The 25,890-nt window shown below is 41.7% G+C and overlaps 1 protein-coding gene across 4 annotated transcripts in view; it reads left to right on the top strand.

Moving 5' to 3' along the window:
- The window catches only part of grin1a (glutamate receptor, ionotropic, N-methyl D-aspartate 1a), a 39,732-nt gene extending 19,161 nt beyond the window's left edge, over positions 1–20,571 (top strand). For 2 of the 4 annotated variants that reach the window (XM_074617127.1, XM_074617128.1), the window contains 14 exons: positions 341–476; positions 801–928; positions 2,824–2,988; positions 4,153–4,271; positions 4,670–4,782; positions 6,043–6,191; positions 6,344–6,501; positions 7,061–7,222; positions 7,547–7,656; positions 8,017–8,162; positions 8,443–8,493; positions 13,579–13,605; positions 14,365–14,475; positions 18,599–20,571. In XM_074617127.1, the coding sequence (XP_074473228.1) occupies positions 341–476; positions 801–928; positions 2,824–2,988; positions 4,153–4,271; positions 4,670–4,782; positions 6,043–6,191; positions 6,344–6,501; positions 7,061–7,222; positions 7,547–7,656; positions 8,017–8,162; positions 8,443–8,493; positions 13,579–13,605; positions 14,365–14,475; positions 18,599–18,667 (1,644 nt within the window). In that variant the 3' untranslated portion in view covers positions 18,668–20,571. The remainder of the gene's footprint in view (positions 1–340; positions 477–800; positions 929–2,823; positions 2,989–4,152; positions 4,272–4,669; positions 4,783–6,042; positions 6,192–6,343; positions 6,502–7,060; positions 7,223–7,546; positions 7,657–8,016; positions 8,163–8,442; positions 8,494–13,578; positions 13,606–14,364; positions 14,476–18,598) is intronic. The other 2 variants (XM_074617129.1, XM_074617130.1) reach the window with 1 other exon arrangement.
- The last annotated feature ends 5,319 nt before the right edge of the window (positions 20,572–25,890 follow it).

Raw genomic sequence — 25,890 nt, 5'->3', positions numbered from 1 at the left:
CGCGGACCTGAGCTGATATACTGGAGCTGACACTTGTTTCTCAGAGGGGAGTGAAGATAATCTATGCTCATAAAGGCAGCCGTGATATATTTGCTATGACTTTTATCTCTTCAAATTTGTCATAGGCCTGCAAAGAACCTCTCCTTGTCAGTTATTTTTACATTCATCTGTCTGTCTTTGTGTGTCCATGTATATCTGGGAGTTTGTACATGGGTATTTTTATGTATCTGTTGGGTTTTTTCCAAGTACTTTCCCCCTCTTTCTTGCTGAAGTCCCTCGGGATGGCAACGGATCCACCTCTGACTACGTGATAAACAGCTTTCTGTCCCGTCTGTTATAGATAGTGACGATACACCAGGAGCCATTTGTGTACGTGAAACCCACTCAGCCGGATGGAACATGCCACGAGGAAATGACATTAAATGGAGTCTTAATAAAAAAGGTTATCTGCACTGGCCCCAATGAGACCATCCCAGGTAACCTATCAGGGACGTTTATATTATCACTGTGCTTTTACCGCACCCGCCAAACACCCACTGGAGATGCATACATATATATGCAGTAGGTATCTATATATGTATGCATGTAGCTGAGTGTGCCATTCAGAATGCGTGACTGTGTGGACATGCTCGGTCTGTATGCTGTGTTTTCTGGCAAACCGTGTGACTGTGTGTGTTCGTCTGCAGTGCACTCTGTCACGCATTCCGTTCAGTCTACGTACGCCGCCATTGGATTAAAACAAATTACGGTGTTTCCTTAAGAGCGATTTTGACTTGCAACTGTTGCTGGTTTTGTTACAGGACGCCCAATTGTGCCCCAATGTTGCTACGGATTCTGCGTTGATCTCCTCATCAAGTTGGCTATGACCATGAACTTCACCTACGAGGTGCACCTGGTGGCTGATGGGAAGTTTGGGACTCAGGAGCGGGTACGTTTTACATTCACAGCCACGTTTGTTTTTGCATGAGGCACAGGTTTGCATGCAATACCTCACATTCAATACTTGACTTGAATAATCTTCTTATTTTACTCCACTAACAGTAGTGATCTCGCTAACTATTCAGAGCTGAAGCAATAAGCGGTCATAAAGCGGAGACCCACAGATATAATTGTCTAGCAGGTGAACTTGTTCATCGTCATCGATCTGGTGTCAGTTTTTGAATGTCCACACTAAAGGATTAGGTGAGCAGCAATCACCACAAGTATTGTAGTCAATTTGGAAGTACCAATTACCAACCAACTTGAAAATCTACCAGAGAAAAAAGAAGATTTAAAAAGTATAGTAGTGTCAAACAAAATAGTCCCCTCAGCAGTTTGCTAACCTAACTATAGCCTATAATTACAACACAGTAACTTATAGATAACATTTTTAAGCTTACACTAGCTTAGCTAATGGTGGCTATGTTGGTAGTTATATTTTCTAGATAGTTTTTAAACTAACAGTTGATGAGTAGCATCAAAATATGGATGGACTACTCATCATACAATAGTATTAAAGGTAGGGTTGGTAGTGCTGTTGAAATCGTCATTACATCCCAACAGCAATCAATAAATTAAACGCTCTGGTCAAGAAAAAGAAAAAAACATTCCAGTATCTGTGGCTGTTGCGGGAATGTAATAAGCCTGTCTAATAATACCTGCCTGTCTACCTACCTGCCTGTCTACCTGCTTGCCAGCACGCACGTTGCCCGTGCACTCATTGTGTGTCACCGGAGTCTTTCACAAGCCGCTAGCTTGACAGCTGTGAGTACTAACAACAGCCATGTTCGTTGTTTACGTCCATTATAATCATTTTGGGGGAGTGGCTTTGGAGGGAGGCCTGAAGGGACGGACTTTTTGAGCTAGTGCTGCTACTTTCATTGGAAAAGAGTTGGCAACAATGGGCTGGGTTTTTTAGGTTGGATCATTTTTAAAATCTAGCGTACTCTTGCTAGTTTCTCTAAATTACTGACCCTACCTTTAAGTTTGTTAAATTATAAATTCTGTCCGTCCATAACCTGCGTGTCAGGGCTATGTGGAGTGGTGCTTTGAATTGATGGATGACGGAAATCATTCTGGGTTTAGCCATTGGTTAGGGCTTGTCCAATCAGATTTCTTTTAGGTGGGATATTAACCATCAGTCTGCTTCAAACATAGAATTTTATTATCACTGATAGCAATAATTTTGGAGAATAGAGAGAGTATGCATACAGTTGTTGTACATTTAATGATGTGCACCATAAAACTGTTGTGTAATACCACATTTGGGGCCATGTTGTGTTTTTATTATTCAATGGCCTTCACAATTAGTAACTAATTATTAACTAATTAAATCCCTGGATCAATACTTTTTAATGACTTTTTGTTTGAGAATCATCATTTTGATGTGTTAACAATAAAACATAATAGTCCTACTCAAATCAATTTACAGAAAAGCTTAGATAGGCTATGATTCAAATGACAATGAAAATCAACGTGACAATATGAAAGGGGTCGCTTGTAATGATGAACCTACAAAGCTTACAGAGCTTTATATCAATTTTCAGCTATTTTTTTTAATTTCTTTCTGCGGAACCGGTCGTCTCTAACCCAGAAAAGGCCTGCCCTGTAGGAATGAGCACGATATTCTACACTTTTGGTCTACTTCAGTGCATGATCTTGTCAATTCCTGAAAATAAGCACGCTCACTTATGTAAGATGGAGCCAGTTTCAAAGATTTGGAGCATGCCTAGAACTTCTATCCCCACTAGGCTTAACCCAGATCCCTTAAAGCCTGGAAACATTCTGCGGTCTAGACGACAGCAGGTTGAATTTCATATTAACACCTTCCTTTTGGGACTTCAGGTGAACAACAGTAACAAGAAAGAGTGGAATGGCATGATGGGAGAGCTCCTGGGGGGCCTGGCAGACATGATTGTAGCCCCGCTGACTATAAACAACGAACGAGCCCAGTACATCGAATTCTCCAAGCCCTTTAAATATCAAGGCCTCACCATCCTTGTTAAAAAGGTAAGAGTCCACCTTTAGCCCATTTGGTGCTTTATCGATTCAAGCACCCACTGGGGAGTTGCACGAATTGTTCGGTTGTGGAATCCTCTACCCTCCAAGGCAATTTGTGTCCCTTGTATCGCAAATACCAAATCCCCTATACAACCAACTGTTATTTTATACCTTGATTTCTACAGCACAAACACAACGCAACATAGTGATGAAGCTGAGAAACCTATGTTGGGCTATATGGCTGATGTGTCTGACAGAAAGTCCAACACGCTTAATGATATTTGCTGAATTGTATTTGAAGAACACAGAAAACATGTCCATCACAGGGATACTATCCTTATCATTTGACCTTATGTGGACAGCAGAGCTCGTCACATTTCAAAGGTGAGAATTATCTCAGGTTAATGACAACACAACAACATGATTTTATTTTATTATTATTGTGTCATGCAAGAATAATATGCACAGACCAAACGGGCTTACAAGACACCATTATTTAGAAAATAAAGAAAAGACAAAGGCAGAAACCAGAGTAACAGTATGCATTACAAATAATACTAGACAAATAAACCATCCTGATGTTTTTCACAAATAATTCACAAATAAATAAAAACATTTAAAATAAAGAAGCATCAATCAATAAATAAATTAAAGGAATAATTAAATAGAAGAGTAGATAGATAGGGGAATTACAACAAAGGTAAATAAATAAAGAAGCAAATTAAAAAAAGAAATATCAATTTATGTCACATTTGATCGATTAATTAATGCCTACATTTATTTTTAATATTATTTTTGGTACATTTAATGGCACATTTATTTATGATTTTGGCAGGTTCCGTCTTCCATAGCCATGAAGACCATGTTTCTTTGATAAAAATGAATGTCACCTTGAAGTTGACTGTGATTGACAACACAACTCAAGCAAATCTCAAAAGTCTGCTTTATGATTTTCAACCGACATGACACAAAAGCGTGCCTGGAACATACAAAAAATGTAAAACTGTAGCAAAGCTGGTCAGCAAAAATGTGTAAAATGCACAAGGGATGAAAAGTTGAGGCAATAAACTTGGGAACAGTCATATTATTTTAGTCTATATAATAATATGCAAACATTAGGTAATCAAAGTTGTTGATTAACAACCAATAACCAATTGTGGTGTGTGTTTTCAGGAAATCCCTCGCAGTACACTGGACTCGTTCATGCAGCCGTTCCAGAGCACGCTGTGGCTGCTGGTGGGTCTATCGGTGCATGTGGTGGCGGTGATGCTTTACCTACTAGACCGGTTCAGGTACAAGGGGGACCTGTGTGTGTGTGTGTGTGTGTGTGTGTGTGTGTGTGTGTATGCTTGGGGCCCATGTGTGTGTTTAAGTGTCCTCACGACTGAATCAGTGAATGTGTGTGAGTACGTACATGTGTGTACATGAACTCCTGAGCGCTGCAGATCTTCCCTCGATGTGGACGTGGAGGCAGACAGAGGTGAAGATTGACTCCAACCATCCCACTGCTCTGTCCCTGTGCCGCCGTCTCTGTCTGTTTTTCTTTCCGAGTTTGTCTCCCTCTTGCTTTGCTCGCTCATGTTCAGTTCCCTTCCCTTCCCTGCCTGGGGTCGCCAGGGTTTTCACCTCTGCAGGTTCTTTGTGATTTCTCATTATCTCTCCTGCAACCCTACCAATTTCTTCCCTCTAGCCCGTTTGGAAGATTTAAAGTAAACAGTGAAGAAGAAGAAGAAGATGCCCTCACCTTATCATCTGCCATGTGGTTCTCCTGGGGAGTGTTGCTGAACTCTGGAATAGGGGAAGGTGAGATTAAAAAAAATCATTACTGAAAATGTACAAATCATCACCAGTAAATGTCGCCTTTCTCCCACACAACACTGTAATGCTGTCGAGTACTTTGGTCTCTTTACACAGTTTTGCAGTTGTATAAAGACCAAAATCAAGGCGTTTGTGGCTCCTCACTGTCATATTGTTCTTTGAGGATGACACATTAAATCCTTTCAAATCACATTTTGTAAAGAAAGGCGGTGATGCGGCTTGTCTTTTAACAGTTTAGACCTGTTGCCTTGGCTTGTTTCATTTGTCTTTCAGTTTTCCTTTTCATGTCTGGTATTTTTAGCGGGCTATATTTTTATTTTGTTTGTAAACGTTATGTCTTTTTTAATAACTTGAGTAGAGGGTTTATTATAATTAATTATAAAACTGTAATATATGAGATAGAGTGGTCGAACTGTTATTTAACAGAAAAATAAGTAGCCAGCTAGCTACTCCACATGATCCAGTAAATTATTTTTAATTAAATTTAGTTAATAGTTATTTTACTGTTAACAATGAATTGATGATTAATAATGTTTACCAATTATTAGTAATTATATAATTTATGTTATTTTATCATTATTTTGTGTAATATGAAATAATTAGTTTATAATTTCTATATTTTGTCATAGCTGATAAGAGACGATAACAATTACATTCTGATTATATAAATAAAGTATTTATTATCAGTTTATTGTTGCACACAAAACAATTTATATACTACATTAAGTATTTGTTCGCGAATACCAAAAATGTGTAAACTTTTAAGAAATTGTTTGTAAAACATTTATAAACATTACATAGATAGATGGACCAGAAAACTATTTTTAACTTTTGACAAAACTATTAACTATCTATCTACATAATGTTTATAGACGGTTAACAAGCCAATTATCAACCATTAACAAAGTGTTAAAAATATCTATCTATGTAATGTTTATAGATGTTTTACAAATAATTTCTTTAAGGTTTACAAATAATATCTTAATCAATAACAAAATACTTATATGTGTAGTATATAAAATGTGTGTAAATGTGTGCAACAATTAACTGTTAAAATAACATCAATTATAGCATTACTAATAATTAGTAAACATTAATTATTATTTCTTTGTTTGTTAACATTAAAATAACTATTAACTAAGTTTAATTAACTATCAATTTATCATTCATAAACGATGGTTGTTATAAAGTGTTAACATTGAAAGTTACTGAGTTGAAAGGTTGAACCTTGAACTCACCACACAGGTGCGCCACGCAGCTTCTCAGCGAGAATCCTGGGCATGGTGTGGGCCGGATTTGCCATGATAATTGTGGCTTCCTATACTGCCAACCTGGCTGCCTTCCTTGTGTTGGACCGGCCTGAGGAGCGCATCACCGGCATCAACGACCCAAGGGTGTGTACAGGGTGATACTAGATCATGTTACTACACAACAACATGTTTACCTATATAAAAAAAATCTCTATACATATACAATTATATATGTTATACATAAATTAGTAGTCATTACTGTAATGTTTATGTCTTGTCCCTGTCTCTTTACGCAGCTGAGAAACCCATCGGACAAGTTCATCTACGCCACGGTGAAGCAGAGCTCCGTGGACATCTACTTCCGGCGGCAGGTGGAGCTTAGCACCATGTACCGCCACATGGAGAAGCACAACTATGAGAGTGCCGCCGAGGCCATCCAGGCCGTGCGTGACAAGTGAGTCTCGGCCAGGCCGGGCCGACCAGAGCACGTGTCGGCCGGCTGCTCGACCTATCAGGCACACAGACCAGGGCCAGTCCAGTCAGCTCGGGGGGGAGGGTGGGGTGGGGCACATGGACCTCTGGACCAGGCGGGAAGCGGCAGGACTTACTGCGGCGCTCCCTCTGATCCAGGCCCATCGCCCAGCCAAGACAGACGCCAGGGACAGGAGCAAGTGTGGACGTGTCAACAGCACTGTGAGGTTAAGCTAACATTGAGTGGAAAAGCACCCTTTTTCAGGTTGTACCCAGACGAACATCTTTGAGATGGGGGGAATCCAATGGGGGACGCGCCCTCACCCATCTGGCATTGGATTTCATTTGGGCCATAAGCACCGGTAGAGATTGCTGGTAAACGCTGAATGACACACACGATCTGGTGTGCGAGAGAGAGAGAGGGGTGGGAGCCGTAAATGTGTATGTAAATCATTGTACTGTTGCACCGTAACCCCCTCCTTCCCCTCCTCCTCCCTCCTCCTCCCTCCTCCTCCTCCTCCTCCCTCCCCCTCCCCCCACAGCAAGCTGCATGCTTTCATCTGGGACTCTGCGGTGCTGGAGTTTGAAGCTTCGCAGAAGTGCGACCTGGTGACCACGGGAGAGCTGTTTTTCCGTTCGGGCTTTGGCATAGGCATGCGCAAGGACAGCCCCTGGAAACAGAATGTGTCCCTGGCCATTCTCAGGTCTGTCCCAGCCGAAGCTGCATTATTCGTATGACTTTTTCTTTTGTTTTATTATCAATATGATTTCAAGGTCACTTATTGACCATTTATATCCATCCAATACATCGCCTTATGTAACATCTTCTCTCTCTGTATCTCCCTACACATGCTCTCTCTTGTCTGTTTGTCTTTAGTGTCTGTCTGTCTGTCTGTCAGTACACCTGTCCTGCCTTCTCTGTCTCATTTGTGTTGCTATGTGGGAGTGAGCGGCTCGAGTATTCCGCCGTTTGCGGGCCGTGTATTAACTTTGTCACCTCTCTCCCTACCAACCCCAACCCCCTGCAGTTCTCATGAGAATGGCTTCATGGAAGACCTAGATAAAACCTGGGTGAGATACCAGGAGTGTGACTCAAGGAGCAATGCCCCAGCCACACTCACCTTTGAAAACATGGCAGGTATGGTCCTTAAGGCGCAGAGTAAGCGTTAAAAGTGATTGGACAAAAACTGCAGTGGTAAGGTACTGTAGCCCTTTTTTGTCCAATACCTTTACAAAATCGTTGTTTTAGTGTCGACGTGGGTGCGTGGAAGTGTGCCGTACAGTATCTTGTGCTGTGACTTTGTGCAGTTGTGACCTTCCTTTAATATTATGTGGGGCGCAGCTGCCCTCATCAGTAGGAGTTTAAAACAAGAGGGGCGAACGCTGAGCATGACGGGCAGATCATGCATTCATGCTAAGTGGGAGCAGCGGGGTTGAAGACCAGCAGCTCACGTATTTCTACATCTGCTCTGTTTCTGTTTCATCTCTCCTTCAACAGGGGTCTTCATGCTGGTGGCAGGAGGAATAGCAGCAGGGATCTTCCTAATCTTCATTGAAATCGCCTATAAGCGCCATAAAGACGCCCGCAGGAAGCAGATGCAGCTCGCCTTTGCGGCGGTCAATGTTTGGAGGAAGAACCTGCAGGTAGGACTGATCCCCTCTGCTCGCTCACACCCAGGGTGGAAAGGCTGAGACTGAGAGAGCCAACAGAGCCCCCTCCTCCTCACGGGGGGGTTGATTTCTGTCTCTCAGCCTCTTTAGGAGCTTTTCATTTTTGCACATCAGCGGTGGTCAGACTGCCAGATCACCGTATGACAAACCGTGATCTCTGTTGCCTTCATGCACTGTAAGGCATCCTCAGTGGCCACCGTGTAGATCCGAACTAGAGGCCAACGGCGACCGTGTCTCTTGTGTGTGCCTGCAGGACAGTAAGGAGGTGTCTGGAAGTGAAGCGGTGGCCGGGACCCCCTCATTAGTATGTAACTAAATAGCAGATCCATTTCCACCCCCATGCCACCTCTCGCTGTTAGAGTAACAATAAGATAATTAGCCTTGTGACCCTCTAGCGTGATGGACATCTAAATTATCACCTCCCACGTCCATGGCATGACCTAGTATTTTTTTTAAGCTGCTGCTGTGGCGCTTATACACTTCATAAGGTCAGATGATGTGGACATGGAAAGCCAACGAAAAAGAAGCAAATTTCCTGCCAGAAACATCATGAAAACAATAATAACAGCGATTACGGTCCGGTTGATGCACTTTGATCGCGTCATCATTGATTTCCTTCACTCCGGAGGCCATACTAACAGCAGCCAGGAGCTAACAATGCCAATAGAGCATAAAGACTAAAATCAATGGCTTGGCCCAGTCACACCGCAGTGACTCTCCCAGTATTGTCTGCATAATTATGAATGCTACATTGTACAATATGTCTCCTTATCCACTGCAGTATCCATAATGCAGACACCAAATATGGAGTCAAACGTATCTTGCATGCCAAGGGCTTCATGCAACGCAATGCCAGCAGAAGAAGGTGTCAATTTAAAGGGTCAGCTCACACAAACTTAAAAAACAAAATGTTCTACTTGCCCAAGCGGCATCCAGCCATGCAAATAGTTTTGGTTTAATCACAGACTGTATAAGAAGTGGACGTAGTCACCGTGATGCCACCCATTGGTTTGTGGACTGCGGTTTTGAAGCCTTGAGTTCGGCATTTTGTTTTTTGGCCGTCACCATCTTGTTTTTCTGCAACCAGAAGTGACACAAGAGGGTGGAGCTAAGTGCAACCGAACGCTGAATAAGACATTTTTAGGCGACCGAAATGTTATTATTAACTTTCATGAACTAAAAGCACACTGTGAAAGATTAAAGTTAAAGATGTAAGATGAAAACTCGGACAAATCTCAGACCGGACAACGCCGTGGTAGCAACCTGTCAATCACAAGGTAGCCGCGCCCTAAAGTATCCCCTTCTTTATGGTCTATTTGACATTAAATGGGACCATAATTTACTAAATGAACATCATACTGTATTGAAAAACACTTGAAACTAGTGATTGAGACCATAAACTCATGTTTACAATGTTTACTGAGGTGATAAATCAAGTGATAAGTAGTCATTTTCTCATAGACTTTTATACAATTAGACTTCTTTTTGCAACCAGAGGAGTCGCCCCCTGCTGGCTATTAGAAAGAATGCAAGTTTAAGGCACTCCCTCAATTGCTTCACTTCTCAGACCCAGGAGTTGCCCACTGGGTTTAATGCGCTGGGCTTTTGAGATTTGAAACTTCTGCCACCAAACCAAAGGTGAATGGAATTTAATTTGTGATTCGAAGACATCTGCATGGCGAGATATTACTTGGAGTAAATGAGAATTTCCTGTTTTGTAATTTGAGTGAACCAACCCTTTAAGCTACAATCAAGCAGTAAGGTTCCCCCATCAGCCGACAAAGAACATGATTTGTCCCCGTTTTCTAATGCAATCAAACGTGGCTGTGATTCATTGGGGCAACCCTCCTCCACCCACACACCCTCCCTTACTTTACGCTTGATGGTTTCACTCCCTGATTGGATAGCAGGGGGGTTCCACTGTTAATGACCAGTCGCACTGTGAGTCTGTGATGCGGCCCTGTCTCTGTTAACCTTGAACCAAAGCTCAGTGCTTGGCTCTGCTGAATAGAGACAGCAGGGATGGAGGAAGGTACAGTATAAAAGTGCCTGTCAGCAAATCAATGTCCTTCTGAGAGTGTCTGCCATCGACCTGACTACTGTGTGTCGTGAGTGTCCTCATATAGATGTGCCTTCTCTAGGCGCATACAGCAGGCGAATGCATGCAGGGGGGAGCGGGGGCGTCACTGAGAAAGGAGCAGGACGCACTAAACTACCCCATAGACCAGCGCGCTTCAGATCCATGTCAGCAATGATCACGTTGATTTCTCTGCACCGCTGAACAAAGGCGGCTGATGCATGCTCATCTTGCTCATCGACCGTCACTGTGGGCCCCTCGAGCTAAATTAACGGACACACACAATCTTCCCTGCCCTAAATAGAACCGCCGTAATGGGGTCTCATGCAAGGAGCACAGAGGGAGCCCACGAAGTCAACTCGAGCTGATACAATCTGGTCTGTTCGGCGTGAATATTATTCATGCTGTTTGGGTGCACTGATTAGATTACTCACCGTGATCTAATCTTCACAAATTAAAAATGACATCTTGGTTATGTAGGACACAAGCTTATCACGACGGAAAAATCTTCAAGATCATAGTTTAATGTGGCCTCCTCCTTCCTCAGTACAGCAAGCACTGGAACCTGCAGTCCCATTGTTGACATCATGTTGACTGCTTGTGCTTGTGTTTGCAATTATGTGCTTGTACTGCCTCAGGTTGCTGTAATATGTAAAGCACAGTGCAGTACTGTGCACCCACATGCCTTTAAACATAACCTGAGCGAACGTGCACTTCTGACTAACCTAAATCTGTTCATGTACTACATCCCTCATCCTCTACATGCTGTTAAGGCTCAAAACCCCTCAAAATAGGAGTTCATTAACTACCACACCACCAGCCGTTGCTCCCACAATGCTTTACAAACAAATAAAGGTGCATGCATTGTTAAGAATTGCATGCCTAAGATGTTCTTTAAGGAGCTATAGCCACAGAGATGTAGTGGGGGTAGACCTACTTAAAGGGGAACACAACCTAAATTAAGAATTTGAATATGTTATTTTCATGGCCGAGGAAGGTTCAATCAATATTTGTGAACATGAGCTACTCTCTCTCAAAGCCAGAAACTAGAGAAGTCTCAATCTTTTGGCTATGGAGCAGCTCCAGACTTTATACCCGATGACATCACAAGTTTGAGTTTTAGCACTATAGTTTTTGGATTAAGGTTGGTTTAAATCTGTATGATCTAAATTTATAATTTAGATTATACAAAGTATAACGGATGTATGTAATGGATGTACTGTGCAGCCACGCAAACTTTACATACGATGAACAGAGAACACAGTGGTGCATTTAGCAGCTAAAGAGACAAAAACAGAGCTAAAAGAGGAGTGAATATTGAGTTTACAATCGCCAGGTGGCCAAAAACGCAACTCCACATGAATGCTAATGTTGCTCTGTATCTGTTGTACATGTAATTAGGCAACTGTTTGCTAACAAGTTCGCCTTATACAGTAAAACTTAAAAGGATATAATGTGTCAATTTTGTGCACCGTGAGCTGCGATCCACCGGCTCAGCTGTCGCCATGTTGAGAGCCGTGCAGAGGCTATAGCAATGCTCCCAATCTCACATTTAGCACCTTTAAAATAAATTTGAATACATATATTGGAAATTTACAATAAAAAGGCATGTACATTTTTATGTATAATTTATTTTTGCATAGGCTACTGATGCCATAGGCTATTGATGCCAAGATATCTGTAAATACTGTAGCCAATAATATCGGTCAGACTCTGATATGCACTATATAGGTTTCATATTTTCATGTATTGTTTTGCAGCTTGGTCTTAATGCTACTAACTATAATGTGTTCTATGAATTTACATCATACAGATTTTTGTCGCATTATGTTCAACTTTATGTTGCTGATTTGAATGAACGTTTTGTTGACCACTACATCACTGAGAGGCTACACACGTCTGGCTTTCAGCTTTCCCTTTTCAAACAGATGTTACTCAGAAGTGCACTGTGTGAACAAGACTGAAACTGGTGTCAGTTTGGGATGAAAACAGAGTGTCAGCAATTCTGTTCCGTGATGGTGATGATGACGATGATGATGATGATGACGATGATGATGATGATTATGGTGTGTTATGATGACGCACTGCAGCGGCTCGCCTCTGTTCCCGACAAGAAACAGGCGGCCGCTGTACACTCATGTCCCATGCCACGCTTCATCTGATCTGACGGTCCAGCATGCAGCGCATGGTTGGGACTGTGCACACGCAGCACCTCATCAGGGCTCAGAGCGGCAACACTGCACTCCTGCAGCCTCACACGTGTAAAGATTATATGAAGAGAAGTGACGCCACTTTAGGCGGTGATTTTTCCTGAACCAAGACGCTTACAGTTAGAGGCACTTGTTACACACGCTGACTTCCTCCATTTACTAACATGAGATGTCATCTTCCAACAGGAAAAAAGCATTTTATTTGAAATCGAGTGATGTCGTGCACCAGTCACTCCTCTGCCAGCTCTCATCTATCCTCCACGCCAGCTAACGCCTGCTCGCCACCTGATATCATGTCATTAGGGGGTTGAGAGAGAAAAAAAAAGTGCTGGTTGGCGGGGTGATGGGTGCCCAAAAAAGTGCCTAGTCATGTGACCTGATGAAAACGGACGTACTGTGGGGGGCCAGTGCTGGCCAGGATTGATTTGTCATGCTATTTGTTTTGTGTTTACTTATTCTATGTTTTCCCCTCTTTTATCCCTCTCTCTCCATCCATAAACGGTTTTGGCATGTTGAAATTCACACCACACTGCCCCGCCCGGCTAAAGGGCATCCCTCCCTGCAACTACTCACCTCCATTTATACTTTACAAACATCCATCTTAGAGCGCTTTCTTATTTTAAGATATAGCATCCTTTAGCAGTTCATCATGAAATGAAGTACTCAGCATTGCAATTATTTTCTTTTTTACACTTTAACTTGGATTATTCTTTGCAGCTAGCAGGCGATCATTCCTTTACAAACCTTTATTTCTTATGCACTTTTTCTCATTCTCCATCCCATTCCCTTGTGTGTGGGGTGAATTTCCATTATACCACTTGAAGGTATAATGACTTTAAATGGGCTTAAATTACTGACTTTTGTCGCTGTTGTTTTCCCCTCTTTGATATGCATTTTAGTGGCCTCTGATACTGTAGCTTCTCGACTTTTTATACCTGCCTGGCTTTGGATGTGGATGTTTGCTTTGCTAGTCTTTTTTTTGTTTGTTATTTTAATATCCGCCCTTTTTAGTTCCCTTGGCTTCTGCTTAAGGATCTTCTTTAAAGTAATAACTTTAAGTGGATGGAAATTTATTTTATTTTCCTTTTCTCCCCCTATGCAGCCCTCTTCCTCTCTAGAGACTCAGGATGTAAGAATACCTTAATATGAGTTTTAATTTTATTTTTCTTTGCACACAAACACCCAGTTATTGTGCTGAGAGCACTCTGATGGTACGAGGGAGGGAGGGCACCAAATTGGCTCGCCATCTTGTAAGGATATGGTTAAAACGGCTTCTTTCTTTACTTTACTATTTCTTTTTTTTGTCGACAGGACTGCATTTCTTAATGTTTTGTAGATGCGGAGTAGATATTTTGTAAAATCATGTTTCATTAGTTGATCCATTTTAAAGTTAAGATTGCTTGTGTGTCGAGATGAGGAAGTTGCAACTGTGCAGCATACAGGAAGAATATTTATCAGTGTAACGTAGGTATCACACCCACTGACATCTTTACTAGTCATCACTCATTCCAATGCATTTCTAGGGGCCGAGCGAATGTGCCAGCACATTTCTAGAGGACTACCGTGCCATCTTGTGCAGTCCCAGTGTGATAATGTCGCATAAGAATGTAGACGAAATGCCCTCATATCAGACTGAACAGACTACTTCCACTCTCACATCTAACAGGCTTTATTCCTTTCTTTCTCCCTCTTTGCGCATTTTTACATTTCCAAATGCTGTAGTCTTTCTCACAAGGACCCTCCCTCTAATTAGACGATATAAGATAAGGTAATTTACTGGGGTGGTGGGTGGTGGTGGTGGTGGGAAGAGAGATCGGGTGAGACTGAGACCACGGTTATCACCCCAGCCAGAGGACATGAATAATGTTTCTACATATATTCATTTTAGGATAGGAAAAGTGGTAGAGCAGAGCCCGACCCCAAAAAGAAAGCCTCTTTTAGGTCCATCAGTACCACCCTGGCCTCCAGCATCAAGAGACGTAGGTCCTCCAAAGACACGGTAAGGAGACGAGGAAGCAACATCTTCCCCTTGTTTATTCTCCCTTCTCTTTCCTCTCCTCCTCGTACTCCTCCTCCTCGTCTCCTGTCTCTCCTTTCTCCTCCTCTGTCCTCTCTGCCTACATCTCCATATCGGACCGCGAGGGAGTCCCATGTTCCACCCACCCATTTCCCCACGGCTCCGCGGCCTCCGCCACGTGTCTGTCCGTCCACCATCGATCAGCCATCACCATTTAGCTTCTGTAGATCCTCTACAGGCCAGAGGGCATCAGTGCAGGAACTCAGGTCAGGCCAGGCCAGGAGCTGGGCTCTGAATTCAGGCGTGTCCAGGGTTTTTGGGGGGTTTTGATGGGATTAGCGGCGTGTTCTTCTGGAGGAAGGGGGGTGACAAAAGCAAGCAGTCTGCCAGTGGTGTTTTGTCTTGGGCTGCTCTTCCTCCCCGCCTCTGGTTTGGACGTGGATTCTGGCGATTGTGTCCTGTTTTTGGTGGCGTTGTGGTGTGTGTACTGTACTGAAGCGTATCCAAGATCTATATTTGTGTTCGTGTCCTGTCCATTTTGACCGCTTGATCCTTTTGTATATCCATCGTTTCTTTGCACCACCCGCACTTCCTCCGTTTGGGTTTCAGCCGCTGTTGGTTTGCTTTTGGTTTGAAAAGCATGCGCTGGTGTTTTGTCATTTATTTTTCCAAAATCCATTTCCAAGGTAGTCGCGACGGCCGCTCCTCCTGGGAAGAAAACTAATGTGTTATCTTATTTATGTCTATTTTCAGGATTACACTCATGGATTTCTATTAATCAATTTACTTTTTGCTTTGTCATATTTTCTTTGTCATAATTCTTGTTTATTTTCCAGTGTCCTTGTGGTCCGAACTGTGCATGCCTCTTTCAGGGTGTATTTCCAGGTGGTGATGACGGTCTCCTTTTAATTATTGTGTTTTTCCGAACTACAAGCTCTGTGAGGCCTTAGACTCTCACTGTGTTACAAACACAAGCAAATTTTTCTTTCTAAATCACCACCTCTATATCTTTGCTTGACTCCTTTGTTGCAGCACAATGAGAGTGTCAGGTTTCCTCCACTCCTTCACAGTTCAGTTGAAAAGCCCTGCTCGTTCGCGGTTGGGAGATTGTGCTCCACAAGCGTGGAGCGCTCTGACAAACCAGTGACCCGCAGTCATTTGTGCCCAGCTGCTCCGCCACACATAGCTGGTCGCTGACCAAATCTGGCATGAGAGAAAAATCAAAAACAGCGTTAATCTCTGGAGATAGCACAGACACTTTTCCCGGAAAAGCTTCTGTACCAACATTTGTGTTTTGACTGTGTTTCCCAGGGGAGATTTAGCCTAGCAGCTAAGCTAACGGGTCACAAAGTGAAACAACTTTATTGTGTGTTTTTATTTGATCTCCATGTCTTTCTCTCTTTCTCTTGTGTTAACTGTCTTTTTTTTATTATTATTATTATTATTATGGATGTTTCTGCATTGAACCAAACCACCTTTACTCTCCCCTGGAGGTTTTCTCAATAGAATCGGTCTCGTTTGAAGAGAAGAAGAGTTGGATCGCCATTGTTAATATGTCTGTGTGAGGGGTTCAGATGCCCTATAGCTGGAAAACAAAAAGGCTCAAAGTGGACAAATAAACCAGGATTTAGTGCAATGAAAATGGAAGAATTCCCATCCCCAGTCTTTGACCATTATTTTTGATTTTATATAAATGTTCTTATTTTATATTAATGGATATCAATGGACTTGAGTGTCAGTGTCCCTCACCCACATGCCACACTGCTCCTCTCTCCCTCTGCAAGCATGCCGACGACTCTAACTGTCATAGCTGTAGTAACAGTAGCACATCTTTGTAGATAAGAAGAATCACCATAGATGTATTGAATAGCTTTATAACCATTAACTGTGGTTGTGATGTCAGTGAGGTGTTTCTTTCGCTGGTCCACTTGACCCCCCAGTAGGGCACGATGTTAGCAATGGCCCTCAAGGTACAAGACATGAGGAGACCCAAAAACGGGGGCTGTAAGCCATATGATGATGCAACTCGTGGGTCAAGGAGATGAGGGACATCCACTCTGACTCCCGTTTATCCAGACAAATTTGACATTTTACCACTCAGTCTGGATGTCGCCACATCTGTCAGCATGTTAGTTGCATCATAGCAGCTTCTGAAGCTCATATGCTTGAATGTATTGGCTCTATCGGCTTAAAATGAGAGGCCTAAGATCTTGCCTAATTGAGAAAGACAAAAAAAAAATTGAGATGGGTACACTGAGGCAAGACTCTTCAGTGTTTTGGTTCCGCAATGTACAATCTTCATTTGTTAAATGCACAAAACAAAAAATTTTCTCTCGCACGTTGGATGTGATGAAACAGGTTTTTCCAACAGAGTGCTGTGAGGCAGGATTATGATTGGCATGTTGGAAATCACACATAATGTTGACGAGTTTATTACTCCACCCAATCTCACTGTGGTCCAAAACACAAAAACAGCATGCTATGTACGAGCTCTATTTATCATGCAAGCGACTACATTCACAATGTTCAACGAGTTATTGTTACATCGGGTTTCTATATTTTTTTGCTCGGTAGCAGACTCAGCATTGCAAAATATGGCTTACTGCTGTCAGACCGCACACACACTCTCAAAAGACCTCCAAGGCAAAATCACCGTTGCCATAGAAACTAAGCACCTGCATGGAATCGGGATCTTGTTTTTCCCTCTCAGCACTGTAGACGCCTATAATTCAACGCACTCTGCTTTAAGAGAAGCACAGTGAAGCGGGGACTGGACGTAAGAGTCCGGCACAGCAGCACTTTGAAATCGGCCTAAAATCCATCTCCTTCTCCTCCTCCTCCTGGAGATGCTAAAATTAGCAAAGCCGCCTGTCTGCATGCGTACAAATGACTTGGGAGATAAATGAGCTGTCTGTTTTAGGGGAGACCGGGGATGATGGTCACACCTTTTGTTCAGCATCAGTGACTCAGTGGTTGTTGGTGCTAGATCTCTCAAACTTTGATACACGGTACCCATATTTGTCGACTACAAATAAAACTCATTTGGACGTCTACTAAACGATCCAGCCCGTTCACACGAAAAGACATACGCCTTTCATGATTTCCGCATGTCATTTGTACGCCATATATCCTGTACTGACTGCAATGTCAACGCATCTGAGTATAAATGCTATTTTAAGAGTTAGTGATGTAGTATAAAAAGCAAGAAAGATCACTTATGGTGGGTAGATAGGTCCAACAAACACAGGACTTTTAACCAGAAGACCCGTGTTCAAGACCGTTGTTGACTGGTGTTTGGTTTTGTAAGTAATATTGTAAAAGGAGTATAGACACCAAATAGAGTATAGATGGCTGCCCCTGGGGTGCAGGTTTGTTTGTCCAGAACTGACTTTTTAATGAACTCTTACAACTATCCCCGCCCCAAGCAGCTATTACTGTTTTAGCATGTGTGTTTGAAGTTAGCATGGATGCAAAGCATCAAATTAAACTACAGACACTGCTTCTTTAGGTTACGTAAGCCAAACTATTGTATCTGCAAAACAATGAACACTAGGCCAAAATGAATCTTGATAAAAATATATATATATGTGAAAATCATTTTTTTGGTCGTGAAATCCATAATGTTGCTCACAGAGACATGGCGCTTCTCCTGTGAGCTCAAAAAGCTAATGGGAGTGTACGATACTGATGATGTCGCAGCACACAGCTCTTTTCTGATTGGTCAAACTGACAGTGTTACAACCATCCCTGGTCTCCCCTACCCATGGCAGGAAATTATCCCCAACATTGTAAGGCTAAAAAATAAATGATGCCCGATTCAAATGTGCTGTTGTCTCTAGACTCAGGACCTTACGTCTGCTCCCAACTAGCCCACCTCAGGCACAACCAAACTGCTTTACAACAATCCAGAGATTCAACAAAAACTGCTAAACCACGGTTTGCCTGAGAGGGGTTAGAGAACCCTTCTGCTTCTACATTTCTGCAGAAATGAAGCACAGGTGTTCTTAGGATAAGACATGAATGTTTAGATTAAGTATACCATGCTTTTGTCCAGAAATGACTGTCTCCCTTCCTCCTTCCCCCCCATTTCTCTTCATCTCTGCAGCAGTACCCACCCACTGACATCACGGGCCAGCTAAACTTGTCTGACCCGTCTGTCAGTACTGTGGTGTAGAGAGAGAGGGAGGCACCGAGGTCCACTCCCGGAGGAGAGAGGAAACGAGACGAGGGGGAATAAAAGGAGAGGAGGAAGTGGAGGGGGAGAGGTGACGGAGAACCCATCTCCTCGCTCACTTCACCGTCGAAGCCGAAGCTTTCATTTCACCGCCTGTCGACGGAGCATTTCGAGGAAACTGCTTTGCAGAAGAAGTGTCTGAAAGCACTGAACTTGCACATTTTTTTTCAAAGCCAGGATTACCTGGCATTAGATGTTTGTAGGGTCCCTGAGCATGCACAGAAGAAACCCATCTGACTCACATATACAACCTTTTCCTTCTGTATTTTATTAGCAAACTTATTTAACCTTGTTTTAGTCATTTTACTCACAGAAATTTACTTAATGTGTTGATGTTAACTACTTTAAAAACTCTTTACCAGCTGTATAAGTTTAGCAAGCCAGGTTTAGTTTAGTTAAGTTTATGGATAAACCAGTTTTGGTGCAAGCACTGTACTAAACATATCACTTCCAATTAGGAGATACCATAATAATATCTAGTTTTTCTTAACATATACCGCAATACAAGACGTACTGTAAGCTTCAGTGGATATCAAGTATTTCCCATTTTTTAATGGGAACTACCTGTTTTTATCTACACTTTAAAAGGTTTTTAGAAGATGTTTCTTTCATTGAGAAGCACCAATAATGGCACTAATGATGACTAATCTTGTCTACCAGTGAAGATGGTGTGTGTGCTTGTATAAGAGCTTTATGTATCTGAATGATGAAGCTGATATTATTTTGAAGGCTATATACCAGATTCTGTAGTAGATAAATTGTATATTTTCCCCTTTAATTTTGTACTAATCTGCCAAAAGCATGTTTTTTTTATTTTTAGTAAGAACTCAGTTTCTTAAAGTAAATCTGTTAAGCTTTACTACTATTTATAGCAAGAGATAAGCAGGTGAATATATGAAATCCCAGGTTCATTTGCAGTCTGATGAAACAGTTAAGTGAGGCTGGTGTTTGTTACGTCCAAAGACACTCATCCGTGAGCCATGTTGCTTTTGGGGACGCCCTCTTCTCTTCCTCTCTCCTGCAGCAGTCTTTCTCATTTCCAGTCTACTCGGGGTTGCATCAAAGGGCCAGGTTTTTCACCCAACCAGCATTCGGGTCTTTCGCGCAAAACTTACTCCCCGCCGCAGCGCTGGAGAGCTTTTGCACGAAGGAGACCCGAGTGAATTGAAAGCGCAGTCTTGGTTAGCTGCAAAAACAGGCCGTTTCCCATTTTCTGGAGATGAGAAACCACTGCTGTTTGTTGAAAAGACTATCACACCGTGTCTGGTCTCTGGCACTGCATAGCACTTTATGCTGAGGCGTCTCCTAAACTGTAAAATAAAGATATTGATTTAAGAAACTAGAACAGAACCACTATAACATCAGTCAGACATATTAACTTCTCCACTTTCATAAATCTCTTCTTTTTTTTTTTTTCATTTACTGAGCAGTATCTACAACGTCTTTGATGACACTTTAAAACAGAATTTGGTTTCTAAACTTGAACCGAGAGTTTGCTTCTGATCATGTTCTCATTCCGGCCTATGCATGCTAATACGTGTTACTATCAGTGCTTCAGTTTGTTTCTGGATGCGTGTTGTTGCTGTGTACAGTCAGCTGAGCTGGGAGGAGCACTGAAGTTGAATAAGCTGTAAATAGAGTCTGGTTCAGTGTGGAAAGGGTTGAGGAGATTGTACTGCTTGTATTACGACTGCAGCCGAGAATGTCTAGTTACACGTACACACACACAAACAACAGTTGTGATACACAGGCATGCATCAACATGCACACACACACACCCACATCTACACACACACACACACACACACACACACACACACACACACACACGCACACACACACACCCACACAAACACACCCACACAAAAACACAACCCCTTAAGGGAAGAATCACTTGTTTTTCTTACCTTTTTGAGTAAAGATCTTGCATTGAATCATCTTGTTTATACAACTGTAAATAAAATATACTTGCATTGCCAAGTCTAACCAATCCTGTTATTTTATTGTTTTTAGGTGTCCAACTAACAATTATGTACATTATCAATTAATTTTATTTGTTTTTTTGATTACTCAGTTAATCTTATAGTCTATAAATGTCAGGAAATACTGAGAAATGCCCGTCACAATTTCCCAGCGACCAAGGTGACATCCTCGAATAGCTTTTTTGTCCAACAAACCACCCGATTCGACTGTTATCAGACCATTAAATGTGCGTTATCGCTCGCTATAAGCCTCATAGATGTGGGTCATTAGGGGCTTATTATGCCTTAAAAGCAACAAGTTCTCAAAACATTGTGTTTTTGCTTAAGATAACTATGTTTCAAAAATTAAAGTGAAACTTAACGCTTGTGAACACAAAGACAACATGTCATACTTGGAATTTTTGCTAGATGAATGACTTGAATTTTTAATTGTAAATCAAAATTGTTGTCAACCGATTTTCTTCCGATTGACTAATGGATTATTGGACTCATCATTTCAACACAAATTATGGAGTAAGTAACATTTTTGTAATACAGTACTTCACAGTCACAAAACCTACGACATCCATTGGACCATGTCATACTAGCTTGTCAGGAAGGAGGCTAAATAACGCTCCAAACTTATGCTAAATTTTGGCGAGGAAAAACTAGCATGGCCATTTTCAAAGGGGTCCCTTGACTTCTGACCTCAAGATATGTGAATGAAATTGGGCTCTATGGGGGGGTGAGGGTTTCTGGACTATATTTGTCATTATTTTGTGCTGCTAATTGATTTCCAATAATATTATATACATACATTTGCATAAAACAGGCATATTTGCCCACTCCCATGTTGATAAGAATGTTAAATACTTGACAAATCTCCTTTTAAGGCTTGATCTGCCTTTACACTGCATGGTTGACTCATAATGCATAACTGCAAGCAGCAATTTCTAGCAAATAAGCTCAGACAACACAAGAGTTTGTGACCTGCCCAGCAGGAAGCAGCAGAGAGCCAAAGCAAATGGCTGGTGTGGTGAACATGTGAGCAAGTAAGAGCCAGACATCTCCCTCAGGAGTTGATGGACACCAAATAGAGCTAAAACGAGAGACTTACATTCATTAAGTGGACACAAACACGACTCCAGTAAGATGATTATGGTACTGTCTGTCTGGTGAATGTGTATGAAAGCAAATTTTTACTAATGTGTTATCCATAATAAAACATTTTTTAGCTAACAGTTTTTCAAGGGTGTGATTCTGGATTGTTTTAGAGAGTCTGGTGCCCGGATGGTACAAAAATACTTTAAAACGGTAGAAGAAACAAACCTAATGCATCATAAAATAAAAAAGGGGGAACATGCAGTTGAAGAACCATGTTTTCTATTAAAGTAGAAATTAATATTTTGTGCAGAGAATAAATCCATTTCACCATTTAATTTAATTTGATTTTGTTATATTCCCATTAAGCCTCAGCTGCACTTGGTGTTTACTGCTTATTAGCAAATGTTAAGTCACATTTCCTGCTAAACATCAGCATATTTTATCATTGTCACTGTGGGCATGTTAGCATCCTGATTAGCTCAAAGCACCGCTATGCTTACGTACAGCCTCACAGTGCCGCTAACATGGCTACATCTTATTCATGTTAAAGGTGCAGTCTGTAGGATCTGGAGGCATCTAGTGGTGAGGTTGCAAATTGCAACCAACTGAATCTTCTCCTGTGTGTCAAGCGTGTAGGAGAACTACAGTGGCAGATACGAAAACATGAATAGCCCTATCTACAGAGCCAGTGTTTGGTTTGTCCATTCTGGGCTACTGTAGAAACATGGCAGCCGGCTCCGTGAAGAGGACCCGCTCCATATGTAGATATGAACGGCTCATTTTAATGTAACGAAAACACGACAATTCTTATTTTTAGGTGATTATAGACTAATGAAAACATACTTATTAATATTATATTCCATTTCTGCCAATATATCCCGCTCAATAATACACACTGTCCTTTAATCGAGACATCTGGTTATTATTGGTTCCCTCAATACCCTGAAGCCCTGATCTCTGAAAATGTCATGTTGCATCTGCAGACAAACTGAGAGGTGCTGCGGGTTGTTTATCTAAAATAGATAGACAGGTATATCTTTAGGCTGATTTAAAAACTGTTTTTTTTTAAACAGCAAAATAACATAAAGTAAGAGCTTATTAACTTTTAAACAATAAAGGTTACTAATATATGACTCTTTCAATAGTTGATATACTACCAATGTTATCCTGGGTACATAACGACACAGTAACTGTCACAGTTAGTATAATCTTTAATTAAATTATGAGTGTCATCATTAATTAAATCATGGCTGTCATCGTTAATTAATTATATACCTTGTAGAAGCAGAGGCGGTTCGCAGGATATTGTCAGGTGAGACATTTGTTCTGGTCCGTTGACCTTCTGCCCTGATCAAAGCCGACACTTTGACACACTCTGTCAGAGAGATTAATGTGACTCGGAGTGCTGACTGGCTCCTGTGGATAACAACCGGATTATAAGTACCGGTATGAACCCTCTACCGGGGCGGCAGTAGCTCATTCTGTGGGGACTTGGTAGAGTCACTGGTTCATCAAGTATGGAGTGTGGGCGAAGAAAGGTTTTTTCCTTCATTGAAGGTGCTAAATTTGAAATTCAGAGCATTTCTATTGCCTCCACACGGCTTTGAACATAGCGACGGCTGAGCCAGCGGCTGGAAGTTAATGGTGCTACAGCAATAACAGTGCAAATAACAGCAATGCTGCTGATAGAGCTAACAGTGTTTATTGGGGGGGGGGTTGCTACCCTTTTGCAATGACACCATCGGTCTGGACGGCGCCATATAAGCGCAGTGCAGAGCGGCTGCCAATGGGGCACGCTCACATGCAAGAATAAGCACTAAAAGGCATGTTCGGCCCAGTGGGCTACCTCTGGGTCTGAGAAGTGAAGCCAATGTGTCTTTCTAATAGCCAGCAGGGGGCGACTCCTCTGGTTGCAAAAAGGCATCTGATTGTATAGAAGTCTATGAGAAAATGACCCTACTTCTCACTTGATTTATTACCTCAGTAAACATTGTAAACATTAGTTTATGGTCTCAATCGCTAGTTTCAAGTCTTCTTCAATACAGCATGATGTTCATTTAGTAAATTATGGTCCCATTTAGAGTGAAATAGACCATAAAGCAGGGGATGCTTTAGGGCGTGGCTACCTTGTGAGTGACAGGTCGCTACCACTGTGTCTGGGAATTGTCCGCGTTTTCGTCTTACAACTTTAACCCTTTCACAGTGTGTTTTCAGTTCATGAAAGTTAATCATAACCTTTTTGGTCACCTCAAAATGTTTTTTTATTATTCAGCGTTCGGTTGTATTTAGCTCCACCCTCTCGTGTCACTTCTGGTTGAAAAAAAACAAGATGGCGACAGACAAACTCGAGGCTTCAAATCACCAGTCCACAATCCAATGGGTGACGTCACGGTGACTACGTCCACTTTTTATGGTTATAGGCCGAGATTTCTTAAAACCGAGAGAATAACCGTGATGCTATAATCAGGATTATTTTGTCTTGGGTTTGTAGATTAACTATGCAGGGAGGCTCTAACAAAAAATGCTATTGAGTTGCATCATGGGAAATATGGAGATTGTCCATTACTTGAGATTAAAAGTCGAAATATTTTGGTCTCTGCGGGTTTGATGCGTCTTAAAATCCATCTCCTGTAATTCTCCCAATTTTATTGAAGTGTAATCCCACTTCTATAGTTGGAGAACAGTTTGTACATGTGTGCGTGCATGTGTGTGTGTGTGTGTGTGTGTGCGTGTGTGTGTGTGTGTGATTGTCCCACTCATTTTCCTCCAATTCCCTCCAAACTTACCCCCAAAAAAGGTTCAAGGGGCATGGTTGTTATCGTTTTTTTATCAATTCATTCTCATTTAATTTCTTAATTTTTTATGTTAAATAAATACTCACAGCAGAACTACTGTCACTGGCCCATAATCATGCCAATTTAGTAATGTCTTTAATTCATGTGTGGCAATGATTTATGACACAATCTCTCTTTTCTTTAATTATTTCACTTGTCACAGCTTCTCTTCTTAACTTGCTTTTTGCTCTTCTCATCCTCCTCTCTGCTCTGCAGTTAATGTGGACTAGACATAGACAAGCCCACTTTAACTGCCAGCTGCTGGTTCACTGCATTTGTAAAAGACTTGATCAAGCCAACATTGTAAAGATGTCAAACATTTACATGTCTGTTGAGATCCGAGATCAGGCAAATCCATCACCTATCACCACCTGAAGTTCAGTCATTGGACGGGAGGCAGCTGTGTGATGATAACATCAAAGAGCTTGAGCTATTTTAATCCTGTGTGGCATTTACACATCTGAGGTATCCCGGAAGATAAATTTAGTACTTATAGTCAACAGTATATCTGATTGTTTTTGCGATATTCTAGCATATTGCAAAAGGATACAAATATGAAAATGATTGCCCTGAGTGACGACATGAAGAGCTCATTATTCAGAAGCTCCTTCAAAATATCCTCATTATATATTCTGCTAAATTTAGACCCTGTCAGAGCAGGATTTCAGCAAAAAATAGACTAAAAAAAGTACAAGGCCTCCAGTGAAAACTTTATTGCATGCTTTAAGCTCATTCAAATGAGGGCGCAATTTGCAAGTCAGGTTTTAAAGCTGCACCCATTCACATGCAAATCCTGGATTGAAACAACAGCCAGCTCTACAGCTCCAAAGTCCAACAGCCTACAATCTGGACCTGTGCCACATGGAGGCACCCACTCTTTTATTTCTCCTCATGAGTGATTGAATGATAATATGGATCACGTGATTTACTCTCTCTCTGCACTGTAAACAATTGCTGTTAATTTACAGCAGGATTTCAACAGTATTAACCTGTTATTGCTAAAAACAGTGCTTTACTGTTAATACAAAAGAAAACCTGTTAAATTACGCTCATAGGCCGTTTTTTAACTGAACTATAATGCATTCTTAAAAAACAGCACTTTACTGCTGATCAACTGTCTAAAGTATCATCAGTAACAGTTTCATGCAGTATTTTTTTAATTCTGGGACCTGATCTGCACATGTGAGGCTTGTACATTGTACATGATTGGAAAAGCAGTGTATTAGCTTTATTGTTCTTCACTCACATGTTGTCATGGTTTGCA

Source organism: Sebastes fasciatus, chromosome 19 (genome assembly GCF_043250625.1).
Source record: "Sebastes fasciatus isolate fSebFas1 chromosome 19, fSebFas1.pri, whole genome shotgun sequence".
Lineage (NCBI taxonomy): Eukaryota > Metazoa > Chordata > Actinopteri > Perciformes > Sebastidae > Sebastes > Sebastes fasciatus.
This window is presented reverse-complemented; position numbering and strand designations above follow the sequence as displayed.